The following is a 17053-nucleotide window of genomic DNA, read 5'->3' as shown; positions in this document are numbered from 1 at the left end:
ACTCTGTGCCACTCTACTCTGCACTAAACAGTGCATCATTTTAATTTACACCATTGCATTGTATGCCACAGAATTTTGTGCCATTGCAGTCCATGCCACTATACTCTGCACCACTCTACGCCAACACACTCTACACTAGTCCACTCTACTGTACACCACTTCAGTCCACTGTACGCTACCACACTCTACTCTCCACCACTCTACTCCTCACCATTGCACTTTACGCCGCTCTACTTCACTGCACTCACACCACTGCATTTACTCCATGCCACTGCAGTCTTTGCGACTCTACTGCACTCCTTGCCAGTACCCTACCCCACTACACCACAGCACTCTCCGATGGTCTACTCTGCAACACCACACTCTGCCACTGAACTCTGGCACTCTGCACTACTGCATTCTGTGCCAGTGCACTCTACGCTGCTGTACTTTAGCCACTGTACTCTGCATCACTCTACCTTACTCCCTTGCACTCTACAACACTCCATGCTACACCATTCTACTGTACTCTGCGCCACTGCACTCTACTCCACTGCACTCAAGTGTGCAACAGTCTGCGCCACTGCACTCTACGACACTGCATTGTACGCCACTGAATTCTGTGCCACTGCACTCTGCCAGTCCACTCTGCAGCACTTAACTGTAAACCAGTCCCTTGTACTCTACTGCACTGTACACCACTCTTCATGGGTCCACTCTATGCCACTTAAACACAGGCACTCTATGCCACTCCACTCTTCGACAATCTACTCCAGTCTTTGCCGTTCCACCCTACAACACTCCACACTAGTCCCCTCAATGCAACCAACTTTTAGCCATTCTTAATAGCAAAGGTGTGGTGTCCCAGGTGGGATTGGGGCATCCATGGCAACTTAATTTAGGCTGCATGCACCCTTACCCTTCATAAAATGACACTGCCCAGGGGGGATGGGGTTAGTGGGGCCATGTCATGGCTCAGTGAGTGGGGGCCTTATGCCAGGCCCTGCTCCCAACCCCTGTAGGCAGCCAACTCCCCACCCGGACAGCCTTTGGCCAGACCCTGCGTCTAACAGGTGACAGACAGCCCGCTCAGCTCTGCAACATATTTAAAAAAAAAAAAAAGAAAAAGTCAAAGCCATTAGGTCTTACATATATTCTCTGACAAAGCCAGGTGTGACTTGCTTAAAATAACAGCATCTATATTGTTACATGACAGTGAGCTGTGTGCAGCAGGGGGCTGGGCGTCTGCAAGAGCTGCATAGGCCTGGCTTGTGCCCAACACAGTGCATCACACAGTGATGGGCATCTTACTTTACTTAAAAAAAAAAAAAAAAATACATAAAAACTCACTGGAAAAAGCAAAGGAAAAGGTGACATTATAGTTAGGAAGTATAATAATATCTTACTTTATATTTACATTTTTTTTTAGAAATACCCTGCAATAAACAAAGGTTAAACGAACGTTATAGTTAAGTGAAATTGTCAGTTAAAACACAACATTTTAAACTAAAATAAATAAATTCACTAATTATATTTGTTTCATGTTAGTATAACTTGCACCCTCGCTCTCAGCAAGAGCTAATGACCCACATTTAATTTTAGTTTTTAAATTTACCAGCTTCAGCTGTGTCTTTATACCTTGCAGGCTTGAAACTAGCCTTCCACATTCAAAAATAGAGCAACTTAGACATCCGTAAATTACTATTATTCACTCTCTTTAATTCCCACGTCTGTTTTAACCCAGAAAAAATCCATCAGACTTCCTGCTCTATATTCATAGGTCTATTGGTGATGCACTTCGATTTTCCAAAATGTTTCATGCCTTCGATTTTGTTGAAATAAACTGCAAAGTGTGGAAGAATACAGAAAAAACACTGTTTTCCTTCTTGCCATAATAATAGTTTAACAAGTATTTTATAATGGCAAAACCCAAAATGGTTATAAGCCTTATCAGGCATTTTTTATCATTTGATTCTTTCCTTAAGAGCAGTATAGGTTCATACGAATTTTGCATTCTTTACTTGAAATAATGTTTTTTTTGTTCGTTTTATAACTTTCAGCAGCATGCTCACTCTGACATGTACATTTCATCTGTCTGATGATGATGATGATCATATGCTTCATAGTTGTTCTTTGTATTTCCAGGTTTTTCATCTGAGGAAGGTACAATGCTTGTTCCAGAAGACATGTCTACAGACCTGGTGCAGCAAATCACCCTGGATGGAAACGTGAACCATCAGCTACAGGAACCACAAGAACATTTGCAGTCTCTCTTTGCTCTAATCAAAGAAGATTTTGAGCAGAATTATGTTGTGAGTCTGCCGCAGTGTCTTCATCAGGTACTGTGACCTCCAGATGTCTGGCATAAACAGTGAAACACAATCATTTGTGATATGAGCTTGTTGGATGAAATGAAACTGAAATTTGAAAAACTGAGAATTTATTTTTAAAGCTGTTTTTAGTATTATCCTTGTTCTTGTCTTTCATTAATATTTGATGTTCTAAGAGCAAAACTGACTATTTTAGGGAGTGTGTTAAGTTAGTTGCACATAGTTAAGCCAGATACTCTGTTAAACCTATTGCTTGTCCACAAGGAATGCTTGATTATCTTGGATGACTGATTTTCCTAATTTTTGGGCACGTGACAAGGAAACTACTAATAATGGAGGATACTGTGCAATAAAAGGTAATTAATTCAGCAAATTATGTGGCATTCACAGGGACACATTACCGGAGAGGATCGGCCAGTTTGCATATTAACAAACAAGTTAGTTACCTTTGGTAAGGCTCGTTCTCATGGATACTTTTTCTGACTGCAGATTCATAACCTTAGGAATATTTCCAGGGTAAATTTTTCTCAGCAATACTTCTTTGTGCAGAAAGGTGCTGCCATGATTCTCCAGAGTGACTGTGTGCTGCCCTATGAAGTAACAGAACAGAGCTGCATATAAGCTCCACCCTTGTATGTTCTCATCAGTTTATTTTAATCTTTCCCATACACTTCCCCAAATTGCTGGTGAATGTATGTCAGAACTTTGGAACCTTATTATGATATTCAGTAATCCACTCCACATAATGGGGAGGTGTGAAGACATTGAGGAATCTGCAGTTAAAGTGTCCGCCAGAAAGAATGTTACTGATGGTAAGTAACTTGTTCACCTGATGGATACTTAAAACCAAATGTTTCTCATCTTACGAATAGATACCACAGCAGTATCTTCCAAAGGTGGAGGAACTGGGGATTAGACATAGACCAGAAAATCTTGCAAGACTAAGTGGGCAAAGTGGCCTTCGCACAAGACTTGGCACTGAAGGAAGTAATGCTTCTTGAATGAGTGTACTGATGCCTAAGTTGCAGCCTGGCATATGCCTAAAACCAGTACCCCTCATGCTAATGCTATCATAGTGGCATGATCCCCCATGCCTTCAGTAGTTAGAATTTTGGCCAGTGCAAAGCAGATCTTGCTGCAGAGGACCCCCCACGTTGACTGGTCCTCTTCTGCACTGATTTTCATCACTCCACAAAACCCTACAGAGAATCGGTCATCCTGACAATGGGCCTTTGTTCCGTAAATATAGCAGTTCATTTCCTTTTTAGGGTTGAGGTGATGGGGCCTTTCCTCTTTTGAGGGGTGATGTAGAGCAAGAATCTTTAGTGATCAACTTGCTGACATGAAAAGGAGCCACACCGTTTGGTAAAAAACAAAATTAAAAAGCTGCCTAGTACCTCTGCACAAATTTGTCAGGGAAATGTTGGTGAGGGTCAGTTATACTGAGTGCATGCGGTGCATGCAGTTGCTCTCACAGTGCACAGATGTGATAGCTGTCAGGAAAACCTTTCAACGTCAGTAGTCACTGTTAGCAGCTGTTGGTCAGCTCAAAAGGTGTGCACAGGAAATGCCGTTGGGGACAAGGGATGACTGTAGTAAAAATACAGATCCTGCAAGTACAAGGACACCACCATCCCGACTCCTAGGTCAAGAGCAGAAAGAATCTGGAACATGGTGAGCGTTGTACAATTATCTTTCTGCAGAAAGTCATTCTGTGGGTGGAAATCCAGTGCAGACCTGAGGCCTCCTTCTTTCTCCTTTATGAGCAAGTAGAGTGAACAGTGTCCTTATCTTGCCTCCGAAGACAACACCATTGTTCAGCAGAAGGTCGACTTCTTACAGCAAGATTGCAGAATGGTCTGACTGTCTGGGAGAAACCATGCAAGGAGGAAATTAATACAGCCCCTTTGAATGGTTTGTAAGACATATCTTCCAGATGCAGTTGCTCTACAGCTGGAAGTATATGTTGTATCATGCCTCCTGCCGGCCAGGCACGGGCCTGTGATGACAAGTTAAAGTGGTCTGGCAGCAGCTGCTTCAAGAGCAAAAGAGGTAGGGAAAAACTGGCCTTTCCAGAGTGAACTGTCTTGGCCACTGCCATGACCTCTGCCTGAAAGAACTTTGCCTTTTGCTGCTGCACAGCTTTGGAAGGCTGGCATTGTCCGTAGGCTAGACCCCTGAAATAAGGACTAAACCACTGTTACTATTTGCAAAACTGCGTGGCAGGAGACAGAATGTCAAAGATCATGCCAAGGCTCGGCTGTCGTTAGATAATTCAAGTGGCAAATCTGAATTATCCCCTAACAATCTAGAACTGTCAAAGGACAAGGCCATAAGGAACGCTTAAGCAACCCTGAAAGTCTGGTTAAGCACATCCAGTAGTGCTTTCGAAGCGCTACATTGGTGCCAACAGTGTCCGTGTTGTCCAAACCAGCATGCAAGGCATACTTTGCCACTCCCTGCCCATCTTGTTTCATTTGAGCCAGCAAGTCCCTGAAGTTTTTGCAGGACAGCTAGGAAGATTTCACTGGCCATGCCCCATAAAACATGATTGTCCTTGTCCTAAAGCCACACAGTGTCCAATAATCTAAAGGCCAGATTAGCTCAAGAGAGCAATCTGCTTCTGAAGGTATCAATATGCTTTTGACTCTTTATCCACAGGTTTGATTGGCAAAACATTGTAAGTTTTCTTTTTGACACATTTTTCCACTAACCTTTAAGGTACAGGGTGCCTTGTCAGATAATCAGGGTCACTGGGGGCCAGCCTATGTAGCCTGAAAACAGATAGTGACCAGAGGGCTCAAGCACCACTTGGACCAAGTGGCCATAATGGTGTCCTTCTGATCCGTTATTGCCATTCAGCCAGGCTCTTACGAAGCTGGACCTTGTTGAAAGATATCACTGACAATTTTGCTTTGGTTTCAGGAGTAGGCAACTACAAATAAAGCACTTCTGCTTCTCTTTGCAAAACTAGTGCAAAAGAGGCTTTTTGTTCTGTTGGTGGCCCAGAGGGCAAGGCTTGATTAGTCTTTAGGGATGTATCTAGCCCCTAGCATTTTTAAATCCAGTTATACCGCATTATCAGTACTGGGTCTGGAGCAGTTTGTCTCCTCTCTATTATCAGTGTCACGGGGTACAGTTTGAGTACCCCAAACTGTTTTAGCGATGAACACAAATAAGGACTCCATGTTCTGATAGTACTGGTGTTGAGGCAGAGGTTATGGATTAAAGCCTAGTTGCGCCCTTGTGATCTCATAGCTCAACATGTGCCTTGAACAAGTGGACGATGGCTTGGGGTCTGATTTCTGAATCAGGTCTGGAGCTGGCAGAGTGGCATCAGTGCCGTCACAGAAGGGCCTGGTGTTGACCCTGGATCTGGAGTGGGAGCATTGAAATGGGCCCAGCCATGGGACATATGGAGTCCGTTGACACCAAGGGCGAACCTGCCAGCGAAAGCTCAGCAGGAGCCCATTGTCGTTTTTTGGGGGTCCAAACACATGCTGACAGAACAGGAAGCGTCTGAAGTGCTTCCTTGCCCTGATGGTACAACTTTGACTTACCATAGCTCTTCACGTGGATACAGAAATTTGTGTGGGATCAACTCCTTGAACAGCCACTCGTCTTGGAGCTGGATCTGTTTTTCAGGCATGACTTCTTATGTTAAGCAACATAGTTTTGCCTTCCCATATCGCTTTTTGATACGTGATGGATAATGTATCGCACAAGTCAGTGACTGACGTGCTTCCTGCAGTCACTGCACAATTTTAATCCTGATGTTTTCTGGGTATATATTACCCTGGTACACTGTTTGAACGTAATTTTTCTTCAACTCGTCTGAAGCCCGACAAGGTTGGAAGCGGAGTGCCAGATCCACTTTGAAGGACACAAAAAGAAAGTGACGCCAGTGTGCTGTGTCTCTCTGTCACTTTCAGGGCACAATGGCGTTACCACAAAGCCTCATAATGCGACTTAATGGCACGCAAGTCTATTGTTGAGAACATTCTTCCGATCCAGTCTGTTGCAAAGGAGTATTGTTAAGGTCGGAAATCATTTCTTCAAAGAATCCATCAGATATCCTTTTGAGCACAGTGCTGGGAGTATAAGGCAATGTTTGTGATATTGAAGCTAAAATAAGAGATGAAAAGGGGTAAAGAGCTGAGGTGAAAAAAGAGATCGAGAGAATGTGCATAAATGCTTCCACATAATGGTCTTTGAGTATATTATGAAGCATCACTCTAATTAATGTAAATAAGATCCAGAATGTTTTCTCAATACTAAAAATACATGATGACACAATTGGCACAGAACAGATGGAGTGTTGAGCAGGGCAACTTAGGGACTTTGTTTTTTTCTTTAAAGCGTTCCCTTCTCCTTGTTGGCTCACGGAGTCATCCTGTACAAATCACTCAGTCGGTCACTGGTACCTTTAGTAATTGGTCATGCAGTTTACCCCTGGTAGAACCTGACTGTTTCACATCTGTATAACCTGAGAGGTCACTCATTCGACTGTCATCTGAGACATGAACTAGGAAGAATAAGTGATAGCTTTGTAAAGCAACAGATGTTAGATTTGCGTAAACTGAGTGATCACTCTGCTGTCTGAAGCCCAAGCCTGTAGGTCTTTTGTCATATGAGGAAAGCTTTTTTGTGTGACCAGAGGCTATTAGGTGTGACACACGAGCTAGCTCTGCGATCTCGAAGGTAATGCTTGTAAGATAGGTTTAACTTGTGTATGTTGGTGGATATGATGCTCAGTTCTGTGAGGTTTTTTTTCGTCAAGAATAACTCTGGTTACTAAAGCCATAGCATGTGGGTCTGTGTAACCTTACTGATAGGTCTGCTGTCTGAGACCTGTTTAAATTTCAATATAGTCTATTAATAAATCTGTCAAGAAATTTTATCCATTAATAGTCCATTCTCTGTGGTTGTGGGTTAAGTGTGAGACTCTCAAATTTCTGATTTTATGAACAGCACTTTTATTTTGAGAACAGTGCCTCTGTTCCCCTTTACAAAAACTAGGTATTCCTTAATACCCCAGCCCCCTTCAATCCACTAGTTATAACATACTTCAAAATAACAGTTGTCCTGTAAAAAATAGAAATGGCTTATATTTCGGCAAATTATTCATCTGGATGGAATAACTGTTAGATTATAGACAAAATGGGTTATTGTGGACTGTGAATACAACATACTCTGTGCTAAGGTTGCAGTTTGATTTATTATATTAAGCACTTTTTGTAGTTTGACAAGGTGAAATACATTATCAAGTTTAATGATTGTCTTTACAGAATTTTTCAATTTGAAATCATATTGCCTGGTAACAATCAATAAACGAAAACCTGAAATTTAACATGTGACTACACACATTGCATTCTCCTATTTTATGCAAAGGCACATTTAAGAATAAAGTACTTTGAGAGTGAGTTATTGTGAGCGCATTGATAAACATAGGTTAAGAAGTAGGGGTCCTTTCATTACCATAAATACTCATGGGTTTAGAAACTGGTTCACCTGATCCCAAAGGATTGCCCACAGCCATTTTCTACAAGCAGCACCCAGCTTTGCAGGAACATCAACAAGAAATGTTGTTTGCGTCCTTTTCAGTGAACTTGGAGTGAACATTTTGAGATAGTGTTTTGTTACTGGACCACAAGTCTGTTTTTAATACATAAATTTGATTTTAAATGTTTCCTCAGTGGTACAAGCACAGCTAATCCCTGAGGAACAATAAAATTGCCTCAGTGGTACAAGCACAGCTGACATTAATCCCTGAGAAACAATCAAAGCAGCTGTCCCTCGATTCCTCCAGCACAAAGTAAACCATGATTTGATCAAAAATATTAGTATCGGTAGCCACGAAACAAGACCATCATAATCTCTTCCCAGTGCAATAGAAGTTGGCTTTTAAAATATTGTCAGTCTTTATAAACCAGTTACACTAATTCTTGTGGGAATAACCTATGTCAGAGTTACAGAAGATCACATAACATTTTTAGCTGTAAATTAAAGCATAAGCACTGCTTAATGCATCAGCTCTCTAGCTAAGAGGAAACATCCCTGTTGAAGTTGAGTTGAATTCTGAATTGCATGATGCTACCTTTCAAAAGCACATAGCACCTAGAGCGACTTTTCTTTCTAGTTGGATATGACAGGTAGGAGTGCCTCGCATTATTTCATGAAAGCTTGTCTGCAGTTTTTAAAGTCCAAAATATTTGGTCAGCCCTGGTTCTCACATGCCTGTTACCCTAGTGAATGCATATTGCAGTATTTTAATGTAGAGTGTAACGTTGTCATGACAGTTTTGTCACTGGTTGGATTCATTCAGAACATTGTGGTTTTAACCCGTTTTGTTTGAAACTATTGATTTTGCTTAAATATCGAAGATTGTTCCAGTTGTCAATTTGTTACATGCTAATAATGTATTTAAACTGCAGAATTGTGAATATTTAAAGTTGCTTTTGGAACTTATAAAATGGGTTTCAAGTTTAATGAGTCAGTCTTCTCTTGTTACATAAGCTTCAGTCCATATCTGGTTTGTAACAGGTTGTAAGTGGGGAAGGGATAAGACTAAAAGATTCTCCTGAAATGTATTTGGATACTTTGTTTCTCATTCTATTTCTTTCTATGTCTTTGGCTAGGGCTGTCAAAAACATTTTTAAGCTGCAGTAGATATTATACCTTTCTTGAAATATTAAATGACTAATCTAAAAAGATATCCTTTGTTATCTCAAAATTTACCACAATTCACAAATACATTGTTATTGCTGATAAAACAGATTTTATAATTGTGGAATCTTCACTTGAAGATGTTGGTGTGGTGGGGGAATGATATGCCACCTCTAAATGATATTTAGTTAGTGAAGTCTTGCCAGGAGGGAGAATAAATGCAAATTATATTTCTCCCTTTTGATCAGTAAGGTTAAGAACAAGCTGATTACAACCACTTTCATCATTCATAGGACTTCTGAATATTATTAAATTAATGGTCTTATCATGGTGATTGTTGTATTTATTGAAAAAAATCTTTTTATTTGGGTACATAAAGGAACTAAAATTCGTATCAAGCAGCAGCCACCACAACATAACTCACTAGAAATGGTTTGATCCTTTCTGGATGAAGTATGGGCTCGTCTGTATTTAAATAATAACTAGTGGGCAAGTTCTTTCTGAAAAAATCTAAATGGTGTAGACTGACTTAATGCCAGTGTTTTGTTGTGTTCATATAAATATGATCTCAGCCCAAAGCCTTTCAGTATCAGCTTTAAGTTCCACTGTCCCAGTTTTCTATTGCCATTTTTGAATGGCCTTTTGATGCTTATGTATAGCCTGCTGAAGCATTGGAGTGGGAGGAACTTTTCGTATTGTCAACCTCTAATAGAGAACAAAAACCTTCATAGATCTTATGTATTTGGAAAAATATAATGTCTGTGGAGTGTAGGTAACCTGAAGGAGCCTAGGATAGCTTTCCAGTATTTGTAGTAATGAAATCTATTTCAGAAATTTTAACAAGAAATGCCACTTATGCTGAGTTCCTTCATTACTACTACCCTGGAATATATGGAGGTGGTTGCTGATGGAGCAAGATAAATCCACTTGTAAGTGGAACGTATTAAAGGCACCAAAATAATTGTATACACTTTCTTTTGAATGAACATTTGAAGTTTGCAGGTTTTGCAACACTAGTGGTTCTGCCATTCTGTATGTGTTTACCGTAGGACTGAGCTAGGATACTGTTTTATTAAGGGCTTATGTTTTGGAGCATACTACCTTTCTGTCTGGTCTGGTGTTTTGGGAACATTAAACGGGTTTGAACACCCAAAAGCGGAAGCTCTTCACAGATTCATTTCATTTATGCTCTAACCATCTCTGTGCACACTGTTAGTAACCAGGATAATTGTTCTAGATAAAGGGAGCAAATTGACTTTCAAATCAATGGTAATCAATGGAAGAGCCTCTCAAGCCAGATATCTGCTGTTCTTACAGCAGCTAATCTTGTTGAGTACATCTCCTGTAGTGGCTTCTAGTCACGAGCTATTCTGTCATTTCTGACATATTAGATTATTAGAACCAATTCAAACCCTTTCAGGATACATGGGGACATACATTGTAGTAATGATCCTGGATACAAGGTTACAGGATTCGACTACTCATTAGACTACGTAGGGCAAAAGACATTCTTGCCACCTTAAATAAAATTGCCCTTTTTGTTTCTAGGATGAACTACTGGGACTTTTCCGATTTAAAAAAAAAAAAAAAAAAAATCTTTATCTTTACAGCACTTGAGTTCCTCACTCCATTATTATTTTTCTCTAAAGAGCTGAAAAATCTCATTGTTGACAGAGTGGCAGTGGAAGTTGAGTTTTGAAGTAGAATTGAAAGTACATCCTGTATATTGACAGAGCTGTTGGAAAATGTTTACCAGATTTTGTATCCTATACGTTTTTAATTATTTAAACTATATTGCGATGTAGGCTAGTCTGGCAATGTGCAAAATTGCTGCTTTCTGAAATTACTGTATATAAATTGACCGTTGGTGTTGGTTTGTGCTCTTACACCTTCGTCATTCGTGTAGGAGTATTTTGCTCTGTTTTATATATGCATCTTACTACATAAATCTTGAATGTATGGAGCGCTATTCCCCAGATAGAAACAAAAAATAGGTAGTTCTCTTTTTGCATATCAACCAAATCTGTCTCGTACAATGGGATTGGTAGCTGGTATTTCACATTAAAGCCATTAACGGGTTTATGTATGTTTTCCTTTCTCCCTATTTGTTTAATACATATCAGACAGATGTGATTTACAGTAGTGTTATAATCCAAGAGGAGAGCTTTCACCCTTGGATAATACATTTTGAGCTGTTCTTTGGAAACTGCCACCAGCTATCTTCCCATTTGCTGAGCTTACCCAACATGTCTCCGATTTAAAACAGATGCTTTGTTCAGTGGACCAGTAGGAGTGTGGTGCCTACCACGCAAACAAGTATTTTCAGGCTGAGCTCAAACATGCAAAAATTTAATGGAGCTTTTCAACTACTCATTACTGGCAGAGTTGGATATTTGTAATAGTCGTCATCAATTATTGTCATAAACATTACTTAAAAAATTGGAAATCATGTGCAACAGCTAGGCTAGAAAGCATACAAAACTAATTGCCATTTTAGGTTTTGGCAGGAAAACTGGAGGACTCAGCGGCCGCGAGAGACCAACACTCATCCTCCCTTTTGCTGCTGTACTCCCGGGGAGGCGTCTGAGCCTCTTTGGTGACTCCCTAGGGAAGAGAATCTCCAGGCTCTGGCGCTCTGAGGAAGGCATGCGCCTGGGCCTGCTGACACCCCTGTAGCTGCAGCCCACAGCAGGAGAACAGGCTGCGCAGGCTGCACTTCGGTCGGGTAACACTGGGGAGCTTTCCCTGACGGCGTGCACACCTGCAGGCATCCACCTATGGGGGAGAGACCTCCGATTGCGGCTTGACTGCCCCGTCCCTTTCCCTTCCGCCCACCCAACCAAATAAAGGGGCCTGGGACTCTTGCGGAGGCAGGGGCTGGTGCTCACCACTGCTGCATGCCATAGAAGGACCCAGTGCTCCACCGTACCCCGTAGGGGCTGAAAGCAACAGTCCCCTGACAACAGCAAATGCCCTGAATTCCTAGCTGCATCTCTCTGGGGGCCCGGTCTACAACTACGAAACAGGTGAGGAGCGCATAGGGGGGGGGGCTCCAAAAAGATGTGCAATACAACAGAGGCCTGCAACTGCTGCCTTCCTGTATTGCCCTCTTTACTCACTGCTCACCCTGCTTGCTATGTATGGGGGGAGCCCACAGTCTACCTGTCTCGAGGTCTGCACTGTTATCTAGGTCACCTTGGTGCAGCCTGCTTCCTCTCTTGGACCGTGGCCCTCATACGCTTCCAACCTCACCAGCCAGGCTGCTCCCCAGACGTTAGTGGACTGAGGCCTTTTGAGGTCCAGCCTCCGGGAGCCGCTCAACTACCTTAAGAGGCACAGGGCTTCTGCCACTTGGGAAATGGCATGTACGCCCTTCCAGCCTGCGCCAACAACGGAATCCCTGCGGGCGAGCCACCCTGCCAAGAGGTGAGACAGCTCCCAATGACTCACCCTTCCCTAGTGGGGACATAGCCCTGACCAGTCTTACATACCAACAGCTGGAGGCAGCCAGACCCTGGCTTAGGGGCCTGCCTGCCACCCTCCCGTTTTGAGGACCGAAGAGGTATTGCCTCCCACAGACTTACTCCAGTGATGTCCTCTGGCAAATCCTCTGCAAAGTCCTCTTGCCAACGATTCTTCTCGAAGGCTGTTGCTCAGTCCCAACTCATGACTGCCCTGCAGACCTCACCAATTGCGGACCCCTCTTCAATGCCTCCAAGCTCGACCTCAGAATCCACAATGGAGCATATCGTTAGGGAAGACACAGCAGTCGGCCGCCGGACACTAAAATTTCTGATCTTATGGCTGAGTCTTAAGTTTATCCGCACCTATATTGCCGGCTTCCAAGACAGAGTGGAGGCAGTTGAGCTGACACTGTGGAAGATGATCTAAACACCGTCCTGGACAGGAATCAGGAACTCTTATACCTGTGGGATAAACTTACAGACTTGGAGGCTTGGAGCTGCAGAGACAATGTCTGTTTTTTTTGCTTCCCTTAACCCACTGTAGGAGCGGACACCAAAGACTTTCTCAAAGGCCTCCTGCCCTCCCTCACTGGGCTCACCTTCTCCCCCCCACTGGAACTCCAGCATATCCACCTCGCCAGACCATGCTGGGCCAGCCTCATCCTATCATTGCCTGCTTACCCGTTATCCCCCAACCCCACCCCCACTCCCCCTGTCTGTGGAGGGCTGAATCCAGTACTACTAGGCCCGGAAGGCTGAGTATTATGCATGACGTTTTTACTTGCCTGGTTCCCCCATGTTCCAGCCTCATCCTTTAGCCTGCCTGTTTGACATGTCTTTATAATATACTACTGCATTTCGCCATGTTCCATGTTTAACCATGTATATATACATCCGAAAGGTTACATGACATTTTAAAGATGTTCCACAATTTTCTACAATGTTTTTGATGATGTATGCTGCCCCGATTTGAAGCCTTGATTTAGAAATATGCTGTAATTGACATACAAGGCCACCTGGACACGCCCCCACCTTAATCAGTTCTTGTCCTGCTCCGTCCTTGACAACTTCCTCCCCTGCCTGTCCCCTTCTGACCCCCAGCACTTTGGCGCCTCAAGTCTGAACCTGCTGTTCACAGCCTCCAGCTCTTCTCTCTGTACATCCCGGTCCACCTCCGGACCCTTTTCACCCCCTTCCTACCCTTTCCCTCCCAACTTTCCCTTCCCCCACCCACACCTACGTAAGGTGATTTCATCCTTAATCCATCAGACCCAGAAGGGCTTTGTCCCTTGCTGCTCCTCCAGGAATCACCTGCACACCCTCGCTCATGCCTTATGGACGACCAAAGATCAACAGGCCGAAGCCCTTGCCCTCTCCCTGGACATTGAGAAGGCATTTGTCCGGATCGGCTGGGAGTACCTTTTCACGATGTTGCACAAGTTTGGCCTGGGGGGCAGCTTTATAGCCAATGTCCGCTTGCTCTACGACACCCCCACTGCACGGATAAACTGCGGTGGCTTCATCTCTGATCCATTCCAGATCTGTAGGGGAACCCGACAAAGCTGCCCACAATCACCCCTATTATTCCTTTGAGCTATGGAGCCCCTAGTGGCCACCTTCCACAATCACTACTCATCTCTGGGATCCGTACCCTGTGTGACACGTCTTCAGTGTACATCTGTGCAGATTATATACTTCTCACTCTTATTGATCTCCCTCATGGCCTTGATGGGTGTTATTGCTGACTTTGCAGAGCTGTCAGACTATCTCGTAAACTGGGACTAAAGTGAAGCGCTGCCCATCTCTTGTGTAACCATAGTTGTGGCGATATCTGGGGACCCATTCCTCTGGAAATCTTCACATCTTATGTTCTAAGGATTTTTGTTAACAGGGGCTCAGACCGCATGGCGTCTGACCACGATCCTCTGATCGTGCGAACAAAATCTGACTTTGAAAAATAGTCTCACCTTGGGCTGTCCATTTGGGGCAGAGAACAGGCCGTCCGCAAGGCAGTGCTGCCAAGATTCACATATGCCCTCGGCATGCTACTACTTTATGTGGTAGGGCATGCGCACAAGAGCAGCTCAGCCCGATGTTTGGATCCCCGGGGGGATGCCAACAAGAACACCAGACGCATGACACCAGATGCATGCGTCATCCCAGGATGTCCGTCATCGAAATCGCTGAGAGAAAGAAAATAGGCAGCCGGACAAGAGGAGACGTGTGCGGCCGGAAGGAAAGCCAGAGAGGAAGGAGGAGAGGACAAAAGAGAAGAAATCAGTATGGAAGAAGGCCACGAAACCGACTCCGGACCAGCACAGAAGAACCACAAGGCTGAGGGGGAGAAAGTGGAAAAGCCAGCCACGTCCCTGGAGGGATATGGCTAAACCAGGTATGTAACCGCTTGCACAGCCAGGTTATGAGGCTGGTAGGGAGGGTTGCTAAGGGCCGGGGAGGAATCAAAGGGGGGCGGAAACCGGAAAATAAAGCGAGGCACTAAAAGTTAAATCCACACCAAGCAGGGCACAAACGTCTTAAAGCAGCACAAACAGCTGGTGCTGCCCTGTGCCCAGGCGCGACACACTACACGTCCTCCTGCGACAGGCCCCGTAATACAGCCGTTCTGGAACGCGATAGGGTCCACTCTTCTGGAGACTCTACCAGTTAAATCCCACCCCATCTCTAACCCTGATCATTTTGCATGGCCCTGGGGAAATGGTAGACTTCTCTCGCCCCCAGCGCCACCTTCTGCACACTACCCTCGCTTTGGCGAAGATGTGGCCAGCCAGTGGTGTTCCCCAGCCTCACCCACACATGAAGAATGTCTTTTAATGATGTGTCTAGCTGCCTTGCATAAACGTATTATTCACAACCTTCAAGATCGTGCTGGAGTAGCGTGTGGACATACACCACACAACAAACACCACATACTGTATCTAGGTGTATTAGTCTCCTCTTTATTTTGATATGTAAGAAATTCAAGGATGTTATCCCCTGCGATATTGTGATCACTTGGTGTCCTCTCCCTCAAAATGCACCTCCAGATTTTGTTATCTGTTAAAACGTCAATAAAGAAATGTGAAACAAAAATATAATTGAAAGATTATTGCAACTCAAAGTTTGATACCGAAACTAAGCTTAATTAATATGTGCTATTACAAGATAAAATGTTGTGGCATTACTAGTATGTTATTTCTGCCTTCTCTTGGAATTTTGCTTTGACAGTTCTTACCTATCTTGATCCTCTAATTCATTAGAGGGAGGTGATCAAATCGTTTCTCTTATTTACACAGCATTGGTCTCCCAATTGTCTTTGGCATTAAGCTATACACGATTGCTGGTTTAGCAAACCAAATGACCTGGATCCTGTCTCTCACCTAAGATTTCCATCTCCCTCTGTTTGCTTATATAAAGTCCATTTGGCCAACAGCTTTTGTTTGTCTCCGTTACCCTCAAATATCAAAAAGGCTGTTGTCTCCAGGGCTGGCCTGGCCATAGACAGAAAAACATTTCCCGCACCTGCATCTCTACTTCTGAGTAACCACAAGGATGAGTCTGCAGCCAATGCAGATGATATGAAATGGAAAAACTTAAATGGTTTACTGTACATCTGAATTATAGAAAAGTGTAATTACATATTATGGTATGACATCTCGGGTGTTGTTGATAGTAGATGTTGAAGAAATAAGGAACAGCTAGTTCAAGCTTCAAAGCAGTCAGAATGACCATCACTCTGAGGTGGTCTGTAAGATAGGTGAACAGATCAAGAGGTTTGCAATAGAGACCTAACTTTGAGGTTGCAATCTGAGAGAACTTAGTCAAGCATCCATTTTGCAGATGTTAATGGAATGGGTACTGTTCAGTAATCAATAGGAGCACCTGTTAAGTATTTTTTCATCGTTATTAGTCACATTCGTTTACGTTTTTGCTCTACAAAAAAAGTATTGATTTTGTTTAATTGTAATTACTATTCAGAAGCCTCATTTGCTAGCTTTGTGTGTGCATTTGTAGAAAAGACAACAGCATGATTGATTGATGTATTATTACTGTACAAGTAAAACATTGTAATAATCCTATCTGTTTCCCGAAAGCTTAAAAAGATTTAAAGGTATTTAGCCCCATAGCCCGATCGGTTGTCTTCCTTGAAATTATTTAAACAGTGCTTTTGATGAGGCACCTACAATATGGATTGATTGGTTTGGCACATTGAAAAAGGAGTAATCATTTCATGTAAGGATTTGTTCGGAAGGTGCAAATTCTGGCAAAGCCACAAGGATGAGAGCCTGCAGCTGCTTGCATATGAAAACAAATCCTAATATGTTTGGTAAATGATTATTACTACTATGTTCACCACTTTTCCCACTATACACTCTTCACTGTAAAACACATTTTATCCCTAATAGTGATACTACTGCATATTGTTGTTCCAAGCTTATGCATAGAATGTTAAATTAATGTGAAAAGTTTGATAGAGTTAAAATTCAGCCATGTAAGTGTCCCTTCTTTATGAATTCTTCAGTAATTATTCATAGAGTTGACTTTGTTGTCCTTTGAGTATGTTGACACCATTGGTTTGGTAGCAGGATCAACTCACGCATAAATGCTTTGTTGTGC

The 17053-nt window shown here is 43.0% G+C and overlaps 1 protein-coding gene across 1 annotated transcript in view; it reads left to right on the top strand.

The window, feature by feature from the left end:
- CNST (consortin, connexin sorting protein) overlaps positions 1-17053 on the top strand; it is a 251209-nt gene that overhangs the window by 127354 nt on the left and 106802 nt on the right. Inside the window, exon 3 of the mRNA XM_069234444.1 lies at positions 2125-2318. Coding sequence (XP_069090545.1) covers positions 2125-2318 — 194 coding nt within the window. The remainder of the gene's footprint in view (positions 1-2124; positions 2319-17053) is intronic.

This window comes from Pleurodeles waltl, chromosome 5, assembly GCF_031143425.1.
Source record: "Pleurodeles waltl isolate 20211129_DDA chromosome 5, aPleWal1.hap1.20221129, whole genome shotgun sequence".
Lineage (NCBI taxonomy): Eukaryota > Metazoa > Chordata > Amphibia > Caudata > Salamandridae > Pleurodeles > Pleurodeles waltl.
Note: the sequence above shows the minus strand (reverse complement) of the source record. Positions and strands in the feature narration are given on the sequence as shown.